The sequence below is a fragment of the Solanum stenotomum genome, chromosome 9, assembly GCF_019186545.1.
Source record: "Solanum stenotomum isolate F172 chromosome 9, ASM1918654v1, whole genome shotgun sequence".
Lineage (NCBI taxonomy): Eukaryota > Viridiplantae > Streptophyta > Magnoliopsida > Solanales > Solanaceae > Solanum > Solanum stenotomum.
In genome coordinates, this window is record NC_064290.1 from 54065919 (window position 1) to 54089061 (window position 23143).

General features: G+C 32.9%; 2 protein-coding genes across 3 annotated transcripts; both read left to right on the forward strand.

Annotated features, from left to right (window-relative positions):
* The first annotated feature begins 2069 nt into the window (after positions 1 to 2069).
* Positions 2070 to 7659, forward strand: LOC125877766 (reticulon-like protein B21). Of its 2 annotated transcripts, XM_049559033.1 has the most exons (10): positions 2070 to 2851; positions 2927 to 3512; positions 4100 to 4165; positions 4417 to 4519; positions 4640 to 4708; positions 4925 to 5072; positions 5172 to 5241; positions 5934 to 5999; positions 6858 to 6980; positions 7532 to 7659. In XM_049559033.1, the coding sequence occupies exons 1-10, from the start codon at positions 2108 to 2110 to the stop codon at positions 7585 to 7587; spliced, it is 2031 nt and encodes a 676-aa protein (XP_049414990.1). In that variant the 5' UTR covers positions 2070 to 2107; the 3' UTR covers positions 7588 to 7659. The 2 variants fall into 2 exon arrangements, with proteins under 2 accessions (XP_049414990.1, XP_049414989.1); XM_049559032.1 differs by having other exon boundaries at positions 2070 to 3512.
* Positions 7660 to 12740: 5081 nt separating this feature from the next.
* On the forward strand, positions 12741 to 23025 carry LOC125876586 (RNA polymerase II C-terminal domain phosphatase-like 4). The gene is made up of 10 exons (XM_049557796.1): positions 12741 to 12921; positions 13927 to 14027; positions 14968 to 15203; positions 15472 to 15557; positions 16572 to 16687; positions 16995 to 17175; positions 20563 to 20852; positions 21222 to 21410; positions 21748 to 21786; positions 22501 to 23025. The coding sequence occupies exons 2-10, from the start codon at positions 14025 to 14027 to the stop codon at positions 22798 to 22800; spliced, it is 1440 nt and encodes a 479-aa protein (XP_049413753.1). The 5' UTR covers positions 12741 to 12921; positions 13927 to 14024; the 3' UTR covers positions 22801 to 23025.
* Positions 23026 to 23143: the final 118 nt, after the last annotated feature.

A 23143-nucleotide genomic window follows, 5' to 3' on the forward strand; every position in this document is an offset into this window, starting at 1 on the left:
AATTTATGTGATATTATTTAATTTGAAACATAAATTAAGAAGAGGATTATGAGCTCATGTATGAATTCTCAAAAGGCCTTTATGAATATTTTTTAATGTCTTGACTATTTATGATACATGAAAAGTAAATGATTAATTATTTATTTTCGAAAAACATCAAGTATTTCTTTCAGGTGCATATCTTTTCTTGAGTTCTACATTTCAACATAATTTATGAATTAATGGACTAGAATTGTGAAAGCAAAAATGTTTCATGTATAGAACTGTCTATAGGTTAGTTACGATATGTTTAAGGTTATAAAATTAGATCTATAAATAATTTATCAAGTACTATATGAAATTTTAATATGATTGTTAAAAAAATTGTTTATATTATATCAATATATTAAAGTTAAATTCTTTTTCAAAAACATGAGACATTGAGATATTCAGAAGTATAACACTTTTTAAATATTACATATTATAATTTATTTATTAATTATATATAATCATGCATAACAATAATTAAGTCCTGATGCATGCAGGAGGCCATAATGCACAAATTCATGGACTATTTTTTCACCCTAAACATTATCATTTGCCTCCCAATGCAATTGTTTTTTACCCCAAAATTCATCATTACTACAACTTTTTTCTGTTTAACCATTAGGGTAATATTTTTTCTGACTAATTGTTATATTATTATTATAGTTGTAGTGCATTTTTCCTCCTTAGGTAAATTATGGTTATTTTCTTATGGCGACTCGATTAATAGAGTATATATGATATAGTGTATCGTGAATAGTGGTGAAGCTATTTCTACGTTAAAAACTCATATCGTGTATAAAAGTAAAATTATATAGTATAAACTAACTTGGGAGTTTTGAAATAACAATACGGACATTTCTAATTTGAAATTATTATTGGAACTGAATCGTGAAATTAGTCATTTCTACATGCATCACGTCTTTTGGAGTACAGTCTTTTCTAAATCTTTATAATATATGGAGTACGTACTGTATGGTTTGATTTTGACTTGACATAAAATTTTAAAAAATAAAAATAAATTATTTTGAGTTCTTTTTTTTTTAAGTAGGAAAAAGTACAAAAGGGCATGGCATGTGAGGAACAAGACTTTAGTTAGTCTTGGTTAAAGAGAGTCACAGAGATCCAATTTGACATAAAAGTGAGTGTCCAAATTTACCAAAGCATCTCATATTACCTAATCATTACTCCCCCACATTGCATTTTATTTTATTTTTACCCTTTTCCACTATTCTATGATCTTTTTCTTTTGTAGTAACTATACAAGAAGAATAAATAAAAGAGGAATTTACTTTATATACACTAATAAGATTAATTAAAAAAAATTATATCAAAATGAGTAAATAAAAAACACAAAGATGATTTTTATAGGGTTAATTTCTACCACTGAGACGGTAACTGGTCATATGAGATCATTTTCTCATAATAAAGTGTTACGTATCATTATAAATTAGTTTAATAGTGTAGATAAAAAGTAATGATTAATATAAGTGTTTTATCACCATCTCCATATTAGTTAATGTATGGTCTAATTGGGTTCTGAAAATGATTTAGAACCAAACCTTCACTTGTGCTTCTGCATGTTTTGTATAGTCTTGAATCTGAAAATGATTTGAAAAATAGTTATTGACATTGATTGTAAAACATGAAAAAGTAATTATTTTTTCTTGATATGTTAAAAGTGACAATAAAAATAAACAGACGAAGTATTAACATACTTACATGCTAAAAAAACTAATTAACTTGATTCACTTTTTCTTGATCTCATGACAAATTCAACTATACCATTTTTCGATAAACAACACTCATTTATAAAACACAACAAAATAAGGAAAAGAGAGAAAATAAAGATAAATGAAATCACCAAATCAAAAAGATCCAAAAGAAGAAAAAGAAGGCAAAAATGAATAGAAACTCCTCTTCTCTCTCTTTCTGGTATTATGGGATCCCAATGTACTAATTCATAACTTTCATCACACCCCTCTTCATCTTTTGAGCTACATTAATACATACTACCCCCGCCCCCCCTCNCCCCCCCCCCCCCCCCCCCCACACACACACACACACCAATAGACACAAAAAAATGGAAGTTGTTAGCAAGAGAAGGGGAAAAAATTCAAGAAATGGTGTTGTTGTGGCAGGTTGTGTATGGGAAAATAGAATGAGATTTGATGAATTCAAAGGTGGAATCAATGTATATAGTGAAAAAGAAGAAACCCCACAAGTTGAAAATGATGAGATGAAAACAAATGAAGTTGAAGAAGACAAAAAGATGGAAATGGGGTCAAAAACTAATCTTGGTGTTGGTTGTTTTGTTATGAGTGGAAAGAGAAAAACTTGGAAATCTGAGAGTAATTTTGAAGGGAACCCAATTGAGATATCAACAAAAAGATCTCAACTTTGTAAAGAATTGAGTGTTAGTGCAATGAAGAAAAGTCCAATTCAGAGCAAGAAAAGGGAAGGAAATGAGAAAATGTGTGAGTTAAAGAAGGTGAAAAATGTGTCTCCTAATGGGAATTTGAGGAATTCACTTCAACTAATGAAAGCAAAATCAGAGAAATGTAAAGAGATTGATGTAATTGAGGAAAATAAGGTTGTTGGTGTTCTTGATGAGTCAAAGAAGAATCTTGAAAGGGTATTTAGTGAATCAAGTGATGAAAATAAGGTTGTTGATGTTCTTGATGAATCAAAGAAGAATCTTGAAAGGGTATTTGGTGAATCAAGTGATGGAAATGAAGAAAATAAGGTTGCTGATGTTTATGATGAGTCAAAAAGGAATCTTGAAAGGGTATTTAGTGAATCAAGTGATGGAAATGAAGAAAATAAGGTTGTTGTTCATGAATCAAAGAAGAATCTTGAAAGGGTATTTGTTGAATCAAGTGATGAAAATGAAGAAAATAAGGATGTTGATGTTCTTGATGAGTCAAAAAGGAATCTTGAAATGGTATTTGTTGAATCAAGTGATGGAAATGAGGAAAATAAGGTTGTTGATAATGTTGATGGAAATGAGGGGAATCAAATTCAGCTAAGGAAAGTGAAATCAGAGGCAAATAAGGCACAAAATGTGGATGGAAAGAATTGTGATTTAAGGAAAGTGAAATCTATGTGTCTTAAAGGGAATTTGAAGAACTCACTTAAAATGGTGAAAACAAAAACAGAGAAATGTAATAAGAGTTTTGAGAAAAATAAGGTTCTTGAGGAAAATTATGAAGAGAAAGTGATAAGAAGCAATGTGGAACCTCAAGAAAAATTGAATCTTGAAAATGAAGATTTGAAGATTTTGGAAGAAGAAATTGAGAGGGAAAATAGTTTAGCAAAAGAGATTAAGACTAAAAAGATTGTAATTGTTGAAGAGAAAAAAGTTCATATTAGTAACAATGAGAAAAAACAAGTGTCCATTCCTCCAATTATCAAGAGACAGTCTACTCCATTTTCAGGCCAATCAAGAAATTTTCATCATCATCCAAGTCCATCAAGAACTAAACCAGGCAAATCCATTTTCTTGAATGCTTCTTTTTTGTGTTTTATTTCCCGTTCGATGTTTGGTATTCATATGTTGCTCGGATTCTTTGAAAATGTCGATGGGGGCGTGTCAGATTCTTCAAAAGTATTACATATTTGGAGAATCTGACACGGATGCAGCAACACATTTGGAGAGTCTGAGCAACATAATGTCTAGCTTGACTAGATTCAGATAACAAAGACAACTTTATATCTAAAGCTTGAAACTGACCTTTTTTCTAATATGATTCTGTTTTTAAGGTTGCATTTTGTATTCCCTAACAATTTTATGCTGCATTTTCAGGCAAATCCATTTTCTTGAATGCTTCTCTTTTGTGTTTAATTCCTGTTCGATGTTTAGTATTCATATGTTGCTCGGATTTTTTGAAAATGTTGATGAGGGCGTGTCAGATTCTTCAAAAGTATTCTGAGCAACATAATGAGTAGCCTGACTAGATTTGGATAACAAAGGCAACTTTATATCCAGAGCTCAAAACTGACCTTTTTTCTAATATGATTCTGTTTTTTAAGGTTGGACTTTTTATTCCCTAACAATTTTATGCTGCATTTTCAGTTCCAGTAGCATCAGATGATTTTCAGAGAAATATTCCAAGACAACAGAGCAAACTAGAAAGCTTGGGTAATTTTCTTAGTCCTTTAGAATTCAATGTCGAAAAACGTAACTGGTAAAATTATTGTCATGTGATCAAGAGATTACATATTCATGTCATGAAAATAGGGGGTAAAACTGCATACAATACAATGTTATGATTCGTACAATATAACGAGAGTTTTAGTGCATCGGACTATCCTTTTAGAATTCAATGTCATTTTACAAATGTTGTTTCTAATTTTCTCTTTTTTTGGTTTGTAACTTTTTTTATTTTTCAGTTGATTTGGTCATGTGGACAGATGCATCAAAATCAGCATTAATCTTTGGAATTGGAACATTTTTCATCATTTCCTCTTCATATACTAAAGATCTCAATATCAGGTAATATGACAATTACACTTGGTAAAATAAAATCAGATATTTCTATATTGATTCTTGAAATAACCAATAATAATAATAATAATATCAAGTAAAATTAATGATTTTTTTTCTTTTTTACAGCTTCATTTCTGTGATTTCCTATTTGGGTCTGGTCTACCTTGCTACAATCTTTCTATTTAGATCCCTCAGGTAAAAAATTCAATCTCAATTTACGTAACACATTCTCATTACCCAATTTTTCACACAAATATATGGTTTATTACATATCACAAATTTCAAAATTTTCCATCATTTTCTAAAATTTGTGTTCAGTCAAACATTGAAACGAAAGAAATATTAACTTTACTGTTATAGTAGATAATGATTACTTTTTTGATCTATTCTTTTTTTTTTTGGGGTAAAAAGGGGTGCAAATGATATAGGTGAATCAAGTGAATATGTATTAGGGGAAGAAGAAGCAATGTGGATTTTGAAATTAATATTGCCTTGCATAAATGAATGTCTCATGAAAATTAGAGCTCTTTTTTCTGGGGATCCTGCTACTACAATGAAGGTAAAAAAAATATTTCTTTTTTGTAAAAAATAATTGACATTTAATATTTTTTAATATTTTGAAACTCACTAGAAAATTGACAAAATTTTGCCTCTACAGATGGCAGTTCTACTGTTTATTTTTGCAAGATGTGGCAGTTCCATAACTATTTGGAAGATGTCAAAATTGGGTGAGTTTTTATTTTTATTTTTGGGTAGAATTAAAAATAAATAATAATAAAAAAGAGAATGAACTTTTTTGATATTTTTTGGGTATTAGCAAAAAGAATTTTAAGTGAGGAATATTATGTGTGACTTCTACCATCAATGACAAGAGTTATGGTTAGTTGAATATTCTTTATCGAAAAATTTATAATATTATTTATATAAGTCAATATTTTTAATAGAGTACATCTTAAAAATTTCTGAATTACTTAACGGAATTTTTGATTTCGCCATTATTTATAGATCCATTTTTTGTAATTCTTCCTACTAATGTTCTTGATTTTTTTCCTACTTTGATAACTTTGTTAATAAGCTTAGAGATTAAAAAAAAAACAAAAAAAACTATAACATATTTCATGAAGTCAATTTTTTAAAAGGGTGATTGCTAAGTATTTATCGAAAACAATCTCTCTATCGCACTAAAATAAGAGTAACGTCTACTTATATTTTATCCTCTTCATATCTATTGGTGAAATTACAATGAATATATTTAATTTGTGTTTTTTTTACTTGGTACATATTTTTGAGGAAAAGAAAGTACACATTATTCAGTAGATCAAGCAGAAATAAATAACTGAAACATTCTATTTTCACCTTTTTTTCACTTAACATATTTGTTGCTGACACTTTGTTTTTTGTCTTTTTTGTCTGTTTGTAGGGTTTTTTGGAGTTTTCATAGTACCAAAAGTCTGTTCTTCTTATTCCACACAGTTAACTGCCTATGGTAAAATTTATATTCACCATGCTCTTTTTATTTTATTTCTTTCTTGTCATATTTTTGATCGATAAAACTAGATTAAATTTGAATATACGTTGAAAAATCCTATATTAAATGATAAAATGGTTTCTAACAAAAGTTACTTGTTATAATGAGTTAAAATATATTATGACACTCTTTTTTTTACGATATTACTTTACATGTACATTTGTTTTAGAATCTGACTAAATTTAAAATAGTGCCGAAAAGTTTTACTTTTGGAGAAGAAACATTCCTTATTAAATTTCATGGTTTAATTATGAAACTTTGATTTAGAATCGAGGGATATTTAATATTTCGCCACAACCTTTTTTTTAGTATATATCTCTGAATACAGTTTTCAAAATGCAGATATAATTAGTAGAAATTAAGATCTAATAAGCATTTATAAATAAATAATAATAAAAATTTTACCAACTCTTTTTTTTTTTCGTATTTTTGAATTCTTAGTTGGTGAAGTTAGAAATATTTAATAATTTGTAGTACACATAGTTGGATGAACTACATAACGTCTATTTTTATGAATTTGTCAACTAGTTGGTTGTAATAAATGGGGTCACAATAATATTATTTTTGTTGCATTAATGAATGCAAATAAATAAATATATTTTATTTTCATACACAAAAGTGGTCCATTTCAATCTTTATATACCTTTATCCTCTGCATTATAGGATTTTCAGTACACATATATATGTCTGCTTGATTGAAAATAATTACAATTTCTATAATTTAATTTTCATGAGTTTAAACTCGAAAATTCTGATTAATGATGTTGAAACACTTATCACCTTATCACAATAATTTTCGATGATTTTAATATGAAGGTACATTTTGGATTAGACGTTTTCGAGATGCTTGGGAAAGTTGTACTCACAAGAAAGCAGTTGCATTTGCAATATTCACACTTATATGGAATTTATCTTCAATTTCTTCTAGAATTTGGGCAGGTAAATTTACTCATTTTTATTTATAGAGCTGCAATTTTAGGGTACTCTTGGCATCGAGGAAAATATTTTCTGAAATAATTTTTACACGAAAATAAGTTTCTTAAAAATTAGGAAAAATAACCTCTATGAGTGCATTTCAAGTATATTTCAGCTCCTACATATATACCTGTCATCGTATTTTTCTATATTACATATTTTTATATAAATGCATTTGAGGCAATATTTTTTCTTATTTACTTATCAAACAACAAAAAATAAGAAAAATATTATTTATTTTGTTAGAAATTATTTTCCTACCTACCATTTAGTGTTTTCTCCAATATGAATTCATACATTTTACTAAACGGAATCGGATTATAGTCAACACAAATTACTTGTTCTTCAAAAACAATTGTCCTTATATATTACATATAAATGATTTTGATACAAAAACTTTTATTTATTTATAAAAATATCAGAAAATGAATAAAAGTTACTTATTATTATTATTTTTTTAAATATTTTTCTTGATATAAAAAAATCGGATTATAATCTCTTTTTTTTTTTTGCAGTTTTTATGTTGTATGTGGGATTTAGGTACTACCAACAAAAAATGATGAAAGAATGATGGATAGGTGAAGAAGAAATTACAAAATCAGAGGATTATTGGCAAGAAAGACAAAGGAGAATTGGGAGAAAATCCACTTCAATGGAATCCAAAAAGCAAAAGAAAACAATTTGAAAAGGAAAAAAAAGCGTTAATTAATATTTTAAAGATATAATTACAATCTTATTACTGTATATAGTTGTTTATTTTAGTAAATAAAAAAAATTGTTGGAGTTTTGTAGCTTCTATTGTTTAATAGAATCTTTATTAATTCATTTTCAAGTGGTGTGTTATTATATTGATTATTTTTAGGTTTTGAGTACTCCATTGGGTAGAAATTTGTTAAAATATGGTTAAGAAATTAAAGTCATACTATTTTTTTTTGGAATTTAATAGGGACTCGGACCTCAATATAATTATGGGATAAGTGAGAACGAAAAGATTAAGTAGGCGTTCGGCCATGCGATACCATATCACGATATGGTATCGTGAGATGGAATCAGCATTTGGACATGCGATTTTACGCTGATTCCATCTCATGATTCCATATCATGAGAGGTGATACCATATTCTCCAAAAATCATGATATGGAATTACATGGTGATTCCATATCATGATTTGAGATATTTTAATATAATAATTGATCCATTAGTTTATATTTTGTTAAAACAATCCCACATTTATATCTACTAACCATTTGTTTCATATGTAAATAAAATTTATAATCACATCATTACTTTTTAAAATTATTTATTATTCTCACCAACATATAGTCATTTTAACTCACACCTCACGATTGTGAAACTTTTCAATATTCACTTGAAACAATTAGCCGGCATGTTAAAATAGCTACCGAGGCAATTAGTAAGATAGCACCAACATTTATACAACCAAAAAATATGACTGGTGTACATTCCAAAATTCGACATAATACTCGATTTTGGCCTTGGTTTAAGGTAAAATTTCAATCACATTAATAAATTTATTTTATGGCCTTAATAAGTGCACGTACATTTATATTTTATGTGTAAGTTATGTTGTTGATGCTGGTTTCCGAAACACAAAAGGATTTTTAGTTCCATACAAAGGACTACGCTATCATTTGCAAGATTATCGAGGAAGTGAAAAAGAGCTTCAAAATGCCAAAGAACTATTTAATTATAGGCATTCATCTCTGCGCAATGTGATTGAACGGACTTTTGGAGCTTGGAAAAATAGATTTAGAATACTGAAACAGCGCATGAATCATTATGATATTGATACACAAGTGAAAATTGTCATAGTTTGTGCAGTGTTACATAATTATTTGCGAAAATACCAAAGTAGTGATGAAATAATTATGGTCTATGAACATGAAGATATAGTTGCGGAGGATATTGACCAACAAATGGCTCAAAGTAACAATGTTGGTTCGTTTTCTCGGTCACATGATCGAGAAATGCAAATTCAACGTGAGGAAATTGTTTGTACTATGTGGGAGGATTATATTAAAGACTAGTACACTACAATTTATGTTCAATTTTTTTAATTAAATTAAAGTTAGATGAAATAATTACTTAAGTGGAGAACAAATAACTTTGTAATAATTTATTATGCGATTTTTTGTTTATTTGATAAGATTGAATAAACAATTGGGGCTATTTTAATAGTTTTATAACTTATGAGATTTNTGGGTAGAAATTTGTTAAAATATGGTTAAGAAATTAAAGTCATACTATTTTTTTTGGAATTTAATAGGGACTCGGACCTCAATATAATTATGGGATAAATGAGAACGAAAAGATTAAGTTAAATTAAGTACCTTTTGAGTTTTGTCCAAACAAAAGATTTACGTTTTGTGAAATAAACAAGGACAATTATGACTTTTTCACTACATCTACACATATAACAACATATAATATGAAAAGCCACGTATTCATCACATCGCTCTGGTTTTGGCCTCCATACTGCAATTTGAAGGTAAAGGTTTCTCATTCTTCGTCTCCCTCTTCAATTCAATAGATTCGAATTGTTAATTTTGTTATCTTCATCTATTTTCTCCTCAATTACGTTTTGATTTTGAAACAAAGATTTCGTTTTAGATTTAGTTCGACCAAGCCAAAATTAGAGCCAATAAAGAACCCTACATTTGTCTGAATAGATTTATAAAACTTTGCTTTTAGATTTAAGAAGAATTAAAATTAGGGTCAAAATAGTATGTGTTAGATCAGATCAGTTACAATACGGTGTTTAAAATAATTGTGAAATTGACCACGGTTGAATCTTCATCTTTGTTTTTCCATTTAATTTGAAATTTTAGGTTGTGAGTCTTTAACTGTAGATGTGTATTGTGATTGGAATCTCTTTATGTTTGTGCATTTTAATGGACATGAGTAAATTAATTTTGCTAACTGTTTCACAGAATGCTTTAGAGGACTAACTAGCAATTTACTGCTTGGTTTAGAGTATGTTTCATAGAGTGAGTGAACTTGAAGTTTGTCTGATAAACATAAAATAGGTTCACTGCAAAGGCTCCCAAAAGTACTTTAGTGTACAACTAAAATATCCGTGAGTCTCTTTAATCACAGATTGTGATTTTTATATCAGAACAGACCACAAGTAAATAGTTGCAATTGAAGAGTAAGAGTAAATAATGCAAGACATGCCCAACAACTAAGAATTTAACTCTTGTGTGGCTTTTTTGAAGTAAAACTTGGATAGCAGTAACTCTGCCATTTTTTCTTTTGTATTGTATGATTATTCCTCTCTTATAATTTTGAAGAATTCTAATCTGTAAGCTTACTTTTCTCTGATATGATCTTCATCAAGTTTTAGTGAACTTACTAGCATCCATGTTTTAGAGACTTTTGAGAGGAACATCACACTTAACTTAATTCATACTTCCATAGTAGCTTTTCCGGCTGTGGTCTCCATCCAGTAAAACTTACTCACCATCAAACGAAATATAACTGTGCCCACCCACACCCATATCGTGCCAACACGGGTGCGGCAAATTGAAGAGTTTGAGCAACTTAGAATTTGTGTCTGCACCAAGTCTTTCAATTTCAAATGATTTCGTAATTCCTAGCCCTCACTAGCTAACATAGAAAGAGATTCTAGGCATTGTTTAATAGAAATTCATTTTTAATTTGTTGTGAGCATAGCTCATAGAAAGGTTTTAGTTACTTATTATTTATCTTTGTTGGAAAAATGGTGAATTTCTTGCTATAAGAAATTTACAGCAAGCTTCCTTAACTGTATATTAACTTAACGATATAAAGAATTATCTCAAATCTGGATTATTGTCATATGTTTATGTTAATTACTTCATACGCCATATTTGCACGCCATCTTCTCTTAATTATTAAATGATAGGTAATTTGTCTGTTTCTATTCTATTGTTTGAGTTGCTTACTGCCACATTAGTAAAATAATATGTTGAACAAAAAGATCCGTGACGCCCAATGCTTTAACAAGGTATGCCCCAATCAACCGTATGCACATCCATGACATTACTATTCGTGGCTTTAATCTCCAGTGATATCAATGAGAGTATATATTTTTGTCGTCAAATTCCTCTGTGATCATCAACTCTCTTAGTCGGTATTTGTGTTCATGAATTGCAGTGAGAAAAGGATAAAAAGAAGATGAGTGTGGCTTTTTTGTCCATCTTTGTGAAATTGCTAATTGTGATATGCATATAATGAAATAACCAGAAGTATTAAAATATATAACATTCTTGATCCTTCCTTAATCCATGATTTTCATGTCCATTTGCGACTCTTACTACATTTTTATCCAAGTTCATTTCCAAAAAGGACTGATTCAACAGTTAAGAGCACAAAAATTATAACTCACAAAATAAAAAACACAAATCAAATCAAATTGATGTGTAACATTCCCAGAATAATGTGTCCTCCAACTTCTCTATAGCTTCTCTAATCTTACTTTCAGTTCTCAAACTTGACTTTGAACAACTCCACACAAGAGACGTTGGTTCAATAATATAACAATTGTGCTTGATCAAATATTTCTTTGAAATGCTCTCTTTCAGGTTCATTCTGTGTTATTGTGATTATTATTCTTCAGTGTGTTCAACCTCCTTGACTTTGGTAAGTGTTTCTCTTCCGCTTGCTTTGATTATTATCGCTTAGCTTCTTGAATTTGCATGTCTCTTAATTGTTTTTTTGTGTAAAAATAATTCACAGCTCTTCAGCTTGCTTTGGTTGTGTTGCTTAGCTTCTTGTGTTTGTTCAGGTGTATCATTTGGGTAGAGTTTTGTAGCCTTTAGTGTGGTGCCCTATAATTCAATTAGTCATGGAACTAGGTTCTCCTTTGAAACAAAACTCACCTCCCATGTACTAAATATGCAAGAAAAGTATGAGTAAAAAGAAAAATATACCCCATAAAATTTGATCATAATTTGTTCACTAGCAGCACATTTTCCTAAAACACAAAAATCAAAAATCATTTAGCGGCATATGCAGCTATTAGCATGAGCATATACAAAAGTTGAGTTATACTTGATAGCATAGACTATAACTATACTCCCTATGAACATCTAAAGATGCTCATTCAAGAATATAAGAAAGAAAATCATGACATTAAAGTTTCTAGAACCCATCATATTGGTTGTTTGAATTTGATGAACTATAATAAGCATTTTTCATCAATTTATATGTATATGTTATGTTTATCATCTTTATAACCTCTTCATGTGTTTTGTCAATCAGAACTGCCAATGGCATAGCAGTTGCGTTACTATTTTACCTTTCTCATTTTGATACTAACTTCACTGCGAATGTATATTTACATACCAACAATTCAAACAATATGCTTACCTAGGCAATATTTATGTAAATAATGTGTGTAAACTGCTCAAAGAGATGCCATCCTATCTATTAAATAAGTCTCCATCACTTCTAAATTTGCATTCCACTAAAATTGCACGCATGAAAATATTGGGCCCGTGCGCGCATGGGCAAACACCATCTAGTCTATTAAAATTGACTTTAAATCTAAATTTAAGTCCAAAAGAAAAAAAAAATTGGGCCACATAGAGCCCAAAAGGTTGCCAAGAATTGAAAATTCAAGTCCAAAAGAAAAAAGTTTTATGTTATGCGGGGCGGATTAAAATTTTTTGGGTTATCAACCATCCAAACAAGGCGTTAGGTTTCTAAAATTGTGCTATTTCCCTTCAAATCCAGGAAACTTGCCAAGGTTTTCATGGCTGTCTAAGAGCTCTTCGCCATGGCTGTCTAAGGTTTTCCGTTCCTTTCTAAAAGTTCTATTTCGATACCAAAGTTAGGATTTACAACATTCTGCACACCAAGATTTGGAAGCTTCTTCAACTGATTAGCTTCAACTTTGCCTCAGGTTAATGCGTTTTCTTTCTTTCTTTTTCCAAATGGATTTTGCTGAAATTTGATCGATTCTTCGAATAGGATGTTTCTAATAGCCTTACTGCATCAATAATACGAAGCCAATTTGTTGATTTGAGTTGTTGTTGTGTATAGTTCTTGTTCTTATGTTCCTTCCGATCTGTTTTCCTTAACTTCTCAATGTTTGCGGATATTACACATAATTGCAAATTTCTCCCAGTAGAGACTCTGTGTATCTTCTATAATAATAAGGGGGCTATTAGGTTTACTGCATCAATAAGACGAAGCCAATTTGTTGATTTATTAGGAACACAGACATAGGATGCTACTGAAAGGAATCAAATTACATGTTGAATCACCCTCATTAGTAAATAGAACAAGCCTGAATGTGGAACTAAGTAGTTGTTTGAGATAACTTGAGTCAATTTACCTGCAACTGAAGTCTGTGAACTGTGAAGTATAAAGTTCCTCTTTTCAACTTTCTGAAAATAGGACCCTATAAGATCACATATAAATACTTCATTAGAGTTTAGCATAGTTGCTTCACTTGGATCATTACCAGCTATAGTTACAACAGGGCTGCCACAGTAATAAACCATGGCAGCTTGCAAAAAAGGGTCACGCTTCATCCTCAATAGACTCCGTTGGTTCTAGGTGTACTATTAACTGTGGCAACAGTTTTAAAACCTTCACTGGAAGGCCTAGCTCTATTTTCCTGCTTCACATTCTGTTCATCTGGAGTATAATTTGGAATCTTTGGAGACACCTGATTATGAAGCTTCTCTCCGCGGAAAACACTATGTCAGCCACAAAAATCATGTATCCTCAAGCTGCTGAACTGATTGGAGTACTAACACTTTTACACACCAAGCTTAATTCACGTAGTTTAAGTTGCGTATGTGCTTTTCCTTTACACTTGTCCCAAATGATTCGCAAGACCTGTACAGAGTGTTAGATAAATCACATAATTGATGATCCCTTTTGCCGCTTTTGAATATAGAATCAACTTCAAGGCACTCACCTCCCACCACAAGTTAAAGAAAGCTATTGCATCAATCAGCAAACAACAGAGTCCATTTGATCTCTTACGCCTACTATATGGTAAGTTCTTCTAATAAATCTGGAAGTTACCACAATGTTTTCTGGAGTTTTACTAATTACATTAACACTTTTTAGCTTTACTAAAGAGTAACTGAACCTTTTAACTGACTAGAAGCTCATTCTAGTAAAAAAATTATTGGTACCTTATGTTTGAGTGTCTTTTCAAAACACTGGGGGATTTAAAGGGTGCAAAAGAATCTATCTCAAACGTCAAGATTATTGATCTGGTATCTTTGTGTTTCCTTTAGCATCTTATTGAAGCATATGCTTGGGAAAATGGTATTAATTTGCAAAATTTGCTATTACTGAATGACACCTTTAGGTGCTCTCCCGGATTGTGTGATGAACACAGTTGATGTTATATCCCTATTGGTAGATTAGTCATATCCCCACAGCTTTTGTGTTTTAGCCTTCTTTCTGGTGTTGCTGATCAATACTTTTTATACACATATTGTCGCTGCTGATTTATCTACCATGTATAACAAATAATTTAAGTTTTTTTGTGTTGGGCCCAGGCAATGCCCGGGCTATCCCCACTAGTTTGTTAATAGTGAATTTGAAAATGGTGAATTTTAAATTTACACACGCCCCACACCCGCTTCAAAGTTACTGAACCCGAACCCACACAAAATTAAACCCGCCTCATTGCCATAGTAACAGCAGATCACACTCTGATTATCTGTCTGAAATCAAAACATATGGAGGTGCTGACATAACATTTACTAATTGTTTCACTATGAAATCTTTACACATATATATATGATTGGCCATTCATATCTATAGTAAAATTTTCAGATTGAGTTAGTTACTTAGTTATAGAATATTTGGTCAAATTAACTTGTTGGCTGTTGTTTTGAGTTTTTTGAACCAGTGGTAAAGCAGCTGTTAGTCTTATGATGTATTAGCATAATACTTATATAATTCATGGTTGACATGCCAGATGAGTCTGACGGCAGATTCTCCCGTCCACTCATCAAGCAGCGATGATTTTGCAGCATTTCTCGATGCAGAGTTGGACTCTGCTTCTGATGTATCACCTGAGCTAGATGAAGTAGAAAATGGAGAAGCAGAGGGAGAGGAAGAGGTGGAAGATGAGAAAGGGCAAGATGAAGACAACGACACTGGTGATGGTGATGGTGATGATGATGATGATGATGGCAGCATAGATTCTAGCAGGTATTATAAGATTCTCTATGAATGCTGGATTTGTTAGTTCATCTAAGCTAAGAGTTTGAGTTAGACATGCAAAAGAGTGCAGATAGAAGAAAGGAATTATAGACGGGTTGTACTAATTGTCACCAACTATTGTTAGTTCTTCTGAATTTTGAAATCATTCTGTAGCCAAATTTACTACGTACTTTTTTAAGTTTAACATTGCAATTTGAATGTTTCTGCTTACACTACCCGCTCCATTTCCTCATTGATCGCTATATTGATATCATAGGTCAAAGAAGCGTAAAATTGAGTTGATTGAAGCTGCAGTTGATCCACAGAGTTCAGTGTCTCGTGGAGAACCAGCAGAAACTTCAGGTGAGGCTGTAGAACAGTTATTCAATCTTCTGTCAAGTTGTTAAGTGTTTTATGTCCTTGTAAAAAGAAAAGTCTTAAAAAGCATTTTATCAAGACCGAGTGGAGTCATTTGATGTTTAGGTGTTGTTATAGAGATATTATAACACCATACAATTGTCTTCATCTTTTGATTATTTGGTTAAAATGTCTTACATGGCATAAAAAAATTAAAAATATTGGAAGGCGAGGAAAACTCTTAAGGAACAAATAATTTCGAATGCTAAATTCCTTATATGTCCATGGTTGGAGAGAGTGGTACTTTGAAGGAAATAAAAAGCCTCTATGCAACTTGAAATAGGACTGTTTTTGAATTTTTTTTTAAAAATGTTTTATATAGCATGTATCATGATTAGTTTTGTCATCTCATCAAAAAAGGCAAAACATTATTGATATTGTTAGCTCCCACTAACAGGGAAGAATCCTTGCGACTTTTGTATATCTGTCAAAGCTCTCACTGCTTGTTGTGAATAGTATTGACCTTACTTGTTAGAAATTATTCATTTGCCTAAAGTAACTATTATCTGACTATACTAAAACTGGGTCTTCTTGAATCTCCTGCATAATATATCTTCTGACGTCACCTTATTAATGCCTTGGTTGCTGAAGTCTGAACAAGGAGAAGTATCAGAAGGTAGGTTGGTCTTTAGTTCTTCTATAAAAGTTAAGTGATGCCTTTTCCATATAGATGACAGCTATGGCTTCCTCGACACTAAAAGGTTGATGCTTCTTTGAGCTTTCATTCTTTTGGGTGGTGGGCCTTCACTAGGAAACGGTAGATCAGTTAGACATAGTAACTGGGAAAGTAATATTTTCATGATGACAATAATAGGCTGCAGCTACTTGTATGTGCTTATAGGTTCTTTGACTTTTTCCTTTCCAGTCTCATCGATGCACTTCCTGCTCCCCTCCTTCTTTTGCATCTTTTAAGTACTTGTCTGGTTATGTATGATAAATCTGACATGTCCCCATGTGCAGGAGCATCTTTGGCGCTGGATGTATGCACTCATCCTGGTGTCATGGGAGGGATGTGTATACGGTGTGGGCAGAAGGTGGAAGATGAATCTGGTGTGGCTTTTGGATACATACACAAGGTTATTCTCCATGATGCAGTATTCACTAAAATACACTTATATATACATATTTTCTTTTCTGGTTGGTTGGGTTGGTGGGGGAATGTTGAGAGCTATGTCTCAGATGCTTTCAAAATGCCGCCAATGCCTGTCGGACCCTCCAAAAGCAGTGCATTTTGGGAGGATCAGACACGGGCGGCAACATTTTTGGAGAGGCTGAAAAACATAGGTTGGGAGGAAACGGAAGGAACTATATGACGTGCTGGGAACAACTATTGCTATTAAACTTTGTACGTCTATTCACTGGATTCTATCAATAATTTGGCAGAATTTGAGGCTTGCAGATGATGAAGTTGCTCGATTGCGTGACAAGGACCTGAAAAATTTACTACGGCACAAAAAGCTGATCTTGGTTCTAGATTTAGACCACACACTTCTGAACTCAACTAGACTTGCAGATATTTCTGCAGAAGAATCATACTTGAAGGACCAACGAGAAGTACTGCCTGGTATGCTACTCTTACTGGTTATATGCTGTTAGCTTCATATTTTGGTGCTTATATCTTGCTCCTGAAAGTGGTGAAAATCTGTTTTACTTGCACATGGAAGCTAGAGAAGCCAGAATAAGGAAATGCTGCCCAACAAGTTATATGTACTGCCCAGGGCTCTTTGCCGTGGCTTGAAATCTGTTGGAGATATTGGTAGGTGGAGAGCAATTGCCTGTGGTGAGGTGAAGTACTAGGATCTCTTCGATGTACGAATGGGATATTGTGCTATATGTTACGCGATAAGTTAATGAATTGGATAGGGAAGGAACCTATAAAAAAATATACGAGGAAACGTAAACTAGATAGTTAAGAATAGTAAATGAAGAATAAGACTGTCTCATTGGAGTTAGTTTAAACTTTAGCTGTCCCTCTAATCAGTACTGCACTGATTTATGTCACCTACTCAATCTGCTACTAGCCTCTTATTCCCTTTAATTTGATCTCCAGGGTTTGAAGGTATCCGAGTCTGATAGCAAGTATGCGTCACTGTTACTACATTATTCTTTGATTCATTCGAATAATGCCTGAGCAGATGTGATTAAAAAAAAAAGACCGATGAAGAAATAAGGTCATGTGGTTGATATCTATGGTTGAAGATCTATTTGGTTTAGGGGAAGGGTCTACTGTGTAAGGGAGGATGTTTACATGGCTGGCGTTGGCTATGGGTGTAAGTCTGTTTGTCGAAGGAAATTGGAAGTGGCAACACTTAATTTTCTTTTTCTTTTTTTTTTGAGTCAAAGTTAAAGAAAATAAAAAGTGGACCTTACTTTCCACTTGCCAAGTTTTAATAGGTCTTAATTGTAATTTTCTTTTATATTTTTGTGTGTTTTGAGATTTTCATGGGTGGATAATACTTTCTCCGCCACTTTGTCAGTTAAGGGGTATTATTTCCTCTTTGAACCAAAATTATGGGGGTAAGAGGTTGCCCGTATAGTTGAGGTGTGTCAATGGATTTTTTTGAACAAGATTGGGAGGCAACTTGTATTTTCCCAGAAAGGACTTGGCAGGTAGTAGGTACCCCGTGGAATTAGTTGAGGTGTGCGCAAGCTAACCGAACGCCATGGTTATAAAAAAAAAAGGTTTCCCAAAAAGGATCTCTGGCATTCTTCTCTGGTGGAGAAAACTCAGCTCTAATATGTGAGACTATTTATGCAATTTCCAGAAAAAATTGAAGTTCTAATTGCAGTTGCTCATTGATGATTCTTCCATGAGCAAGGTACCAGTGGATAAAAATATTTTTGTAATTAGTGGTCAACAAAATACTTATTGTTATCTTGGAGTGCAACATTCTGATGAATCAGAACTTGGCTTGGCTACTAAATTGATGTAGTACCTTAATGGGGAGAAGGGTGAAAAGGCTGGAGAAAGAATGAAAAAACGAGAAAGAGAGGATTAAGAGAGAAAAGAGATAGATCAAGACAGAAATAGAGAGAAGAATAAGAGGAAGTAGACGGTCATTTATGTTGGTTGGTGCCGTATGTGTAAAAAACAGGTGAAGGTGTAGGTGACCTTCTCCTTTATTATGGGGTTACTTCGAGGTTATGGTGGGAATTCTTGAGATTGTTTGGGATCTGTTAAGTTGATGCCACACAATGTGAAAAGGTTAATGTTCAACTAGTGTTGCAGGAGGAGGAGACTGGAGAGGAAGCAAGAATTAGGTGTTGCCCAACTTGCACTTATGTTGGTCTTTGGAGAGAGATAAAGAAGTGAGAATGAGAGGGGGATAGAGAAGTGGAAAGCCGGAAAAGAGGGAGGGATATTAATGCCTAATCAACTCACAATCATTACTCATGCCCATCAAACAGTAAATCAGTACATCAGTCATATTTATAGAAGATCGGACTAAATATAACATAAGGTAATCTCATTTTCAAAAAAATAAATATAACATAGGTTTATCTTTATCGGCCTTTTTCTAAAAAAAAAGAAAAGGGTCATCTTTATTGCTCCTTAAACTAAAAATATAAATTATAATAGATAAAGATAAAGTATGCAGCATCCTCACGGTCTGGATGTGGCTGGGGCCTTACTCTTAGGCGCAGTTTCTTAGACTTTTCTTCTTTAATTAAACTCAATCTGTTTGACATATCTAAATCTCTCTAGTTTATTGTTTTAATACATTGACCTTGTATCTTTGAAGAAAAATGCTGTCCAACAAGTTATATGTACTGCCTAGGGCTCTTTGCCATGGCTTTAAAACTGTTGGAGATTTTGGTAGGTGGAGAGCAATTGGCAGTGGTGAAGTGAAGTACTAGGATCTCTTCGATGTATGAATGGGATATTGTGGTATATGTTATGTGACGACTAAGTTAATGAATTAGATAGGGAAGGAACCCATAGAAAATATACGAGGTAACATAAACTAGATGGTTAGGAATAGTAAATAAAGAATAAGACTGTGTCATTGGAGTTAGTTTAGTTGTCCCTCTAATCAGTACTGCACTGATTCTTGTCACCTACTCGATCAGCTACTAGCCTCTTATTCCCTTAATTTGATCTCCAAGGTTTGAAGGGGATCCAAGTCTGATAGCAAGTATGAGTCACTGTTACTACATTATTCTTTGATTCATTCGAATAATGCCTGAGCAGATGTGATTAATTAAAGTCCACTTTAGTGGGTTTCTGTTAGAAAGATTAATATGTTTTTAATGGGTGCTTCAGCGCTCTTTGTTTACCCCCCGAAAAGATGACCATGAAGAAATAAGGTCATGTCGTTGATATCTATGGTTGAAGAGCTATTTGGTTCAGGGGAAGGGTCTACTGTGTAGGGGAGGATGTTTACATGGCTGCCGTTGGCTATGGGTTTAAGTCTGTTTGTCGAAGGAAGTGGCAACATCTGAACCTTAATTTTCTTTTGCCTTTGTTCTTATATTTTTTTTTTGAGTCAAAGTGAGCTGCTCGGTGTTCTATGTATAGTAGTATATGTTTCTATTGAGTTAATGTTTACTCGTCTTGTAATGATGTGGAATTGTGGATGCCTGGACTAGGTAAAGAATGTTTAGTAGGCACTCTTCGTTAGAAAGTATAATGCCTATATCATGCAGCGATTGCAAGATATGTGCCCTTTAGTTGACCTTCTGACATCTGGGCAATCTAAATTATACTGTTTGATAAGCTGGCCTTTTAACTCTAGAGCTTTGTAAGCTCTTCACTTAATAATTCTTTGTGGTCATCTTTGTCGTTGAGTGCATTCAAGTTATTTTTCTAATATAAATGCTAATTTATTTAGACCTCATATATGGTTAGGATTTCTTTTGCGTTAAATTCTTGTTGTTTGTCTGTGATAGTTATTTTGCAGGTCTCTGTTGTGCAGTGTTTTATGATTTTTTCCCAACTTACTATCTACAGATGCTTTAAGAAACAACCTTTTCAAATTGGACTGGATACACATGATGACAAAGCTGAGGCCATTTGTCCACACCTTCCTGAAAGAAGCCAGTAGTTTGTTCGAGATGTACATTTACACAATGGGCGAACGTCCTTATGCGTTGGAAATGGCAACCTTACTTGACCCTGGAGGTATCTACTTCCATTCTAGAGTGATTGCTCAATCAGACTCCACTCGGAGACATCAAAAGGGTCTAGATGTCGTTTTGGGCCAAGAAAGTGCTGTTCTGATCCTTGATGATACTGAAGTGGTAAGTATGTGAATATTTCTTTAGGACTATATGATCTCTCCAACGAGAATGAGAGAATTTATTTAGTGGCAAAGAGAATGCTAATCCCACCCAAGGCTTATTATTAATACAAAAGGAGGGAAAGTTAGTCTAATTAAATTTAAGTTCCTACCACCATAATTCCATGACAGCTTTTCATTTTCCATGTATTGCTATTCTGACAGTTCAGATTTGTTTTGGAGTTTAACTCATCTTCTGCATGGAATTTTTCTGAGCCTTATTGTTATTTAAGGCACTTTCTTAGTGTTTGTGCCATGCACTCATGTTCGTAGTTAGATAGATGAGATGAGTTGTTTTGGTGGAACTGAACCTTTCTATGTACTGTTTTAGGTATGGGGGAAGCACAGGGAAAATCTTATACTGATGGACAGATATCATTTCTTTACCTCAAGTTGTCGACAATTCGGTTTGAAATGTAAATCACTTTCTGAACAGAAAAGTGATGAAAATGAAGCTGAGGGAGCGCTTGCCTCTGTCCTAGAAGTACTGCAAAGGATCCACAGACTATTCTTCGACCCGGTATGTAGGCTATTCTTCCCAAATTGATTTCGTAGTCTCTATTTGAGTTGTCTCAATATTGTATACAATTTAATTCAAAGGGCACCCACATAATTCAGTAGTTTCTCAATATTTTAAGAAAGGATACTGCATTTGACTGTGACTTTTATGCTAGAAAAAGTTCATATTTACACAAGTTAATTGCATCTACACTTTTGGACCCACTTCTAGATACAATATAACTTCACTATTGCTTGTGTTAGCGGAGGTGGTTATACTTGCTAATTTTGTTATATTTAATTGTATTTGTCTTACAATGTTAGGGTTCCCTAATTCTCCTTAATGCTGCTTCTTTCAGGAACGTGGGGACAATATTATGGAGCGGGATGTTAGGCAGGTAAAATTCTCGACAAATAGTTTAATTTATTGATTTTTACTCCTTCCCTAACCCCTCTTTAAAGATTCTTCTCTTAATTTGCCAATTCGAATTAAGATAAACTAGTACCCCACTTTTCACATTTCAAAACACTCTTCCGAATCATTTTTTGCCAAATTTTGTCTAATATCTGTCACTTATAGTATTCGCAGAGTTGATTAAATGAAATTTAGAAGAGTTGCGATAAAACAGAGTATTCTGTCTGTGAAAGTGACTCTGACCTAATATATTTGCTCACTTATGAAGCAGCACCTACTCCCATGAAAAGGGTGATCAACTTTTGGCCATGAGTAAAATATTTTTTATTTTGTATTTTCTTGAATTACTTAATTCGGAAACAACCTCTCTACCCTCACAAGGTAGGGGTAAGACTGCGTACACAACACCTTCCAGAGATGCCACTTGTGGGATTACATTAGGTATGTTGCTGTTGTTGATGATCGATAACTTAATGCATAGCGTAATGATGCCTGGAAACCATAATTATGCTGGTCCCGTTGTTTAGAATGTCAATAATTTTGAGATAATAGAAAATATATCTTCAAGTGCAATAATCACTTCTCATTGATATACCTGTAATTGAATAGACTTTGATCCTTGTCAAAGAGTCTGCAGCTTTGCTTTATACTAGAGAGTTTAATTGATTAAGAATATATATATCGGTCATTATTACAGGTGCTGAAAACAGTTCGGAAGGAAATACTGAAGGGCTGTAAAATCGTCTTCACTGGTGTAATTCCCATACAATGCCAACCAGAAAACCACCACTACTGGAAATTGGCTGAGAAATTGGGAGCTACATTCTCCACAGAAGTCGATGAATCGGTGACACATGTGGTCTCCATGAATGACAAGACTGAAAAGTCACGTCAGGCACTGCGAGAGAAGAAATTTTTGGTCCATCCAAGATGGATTGAAGCTGCTAACTACTTGTGGCGAAAGCCACCTGAAGAGGACTTCCCAGTCAGTTCATAACTATTTGCTAACCTTGATTTTAGGCAACTTTTTTGTAAATTCTAGTAGAATGCTTACAGGTTTCATTCACCAATAGAAACCATCCGATGAGGAAAAATAGTTCGCGCCCGAGGGAATCAAAACCAAACTCTGGCTAGTCTTCTTCACTGATCTCTTGAATTTTGTCTAGAGATCAACCAAATTCATGTGATTGTGTGGCATTCTGGATGCTGATTTTGCTAGTTATATTGCAGTGCTAAAAGTGACTTAACAGCTCATTAGGAATTGCGCGATTTGCACTTGTGATTGGTTCTAGCCATCCCCACCTTAATGAGTTGGACTATGAAGGGGTTAGGCTCCCCCC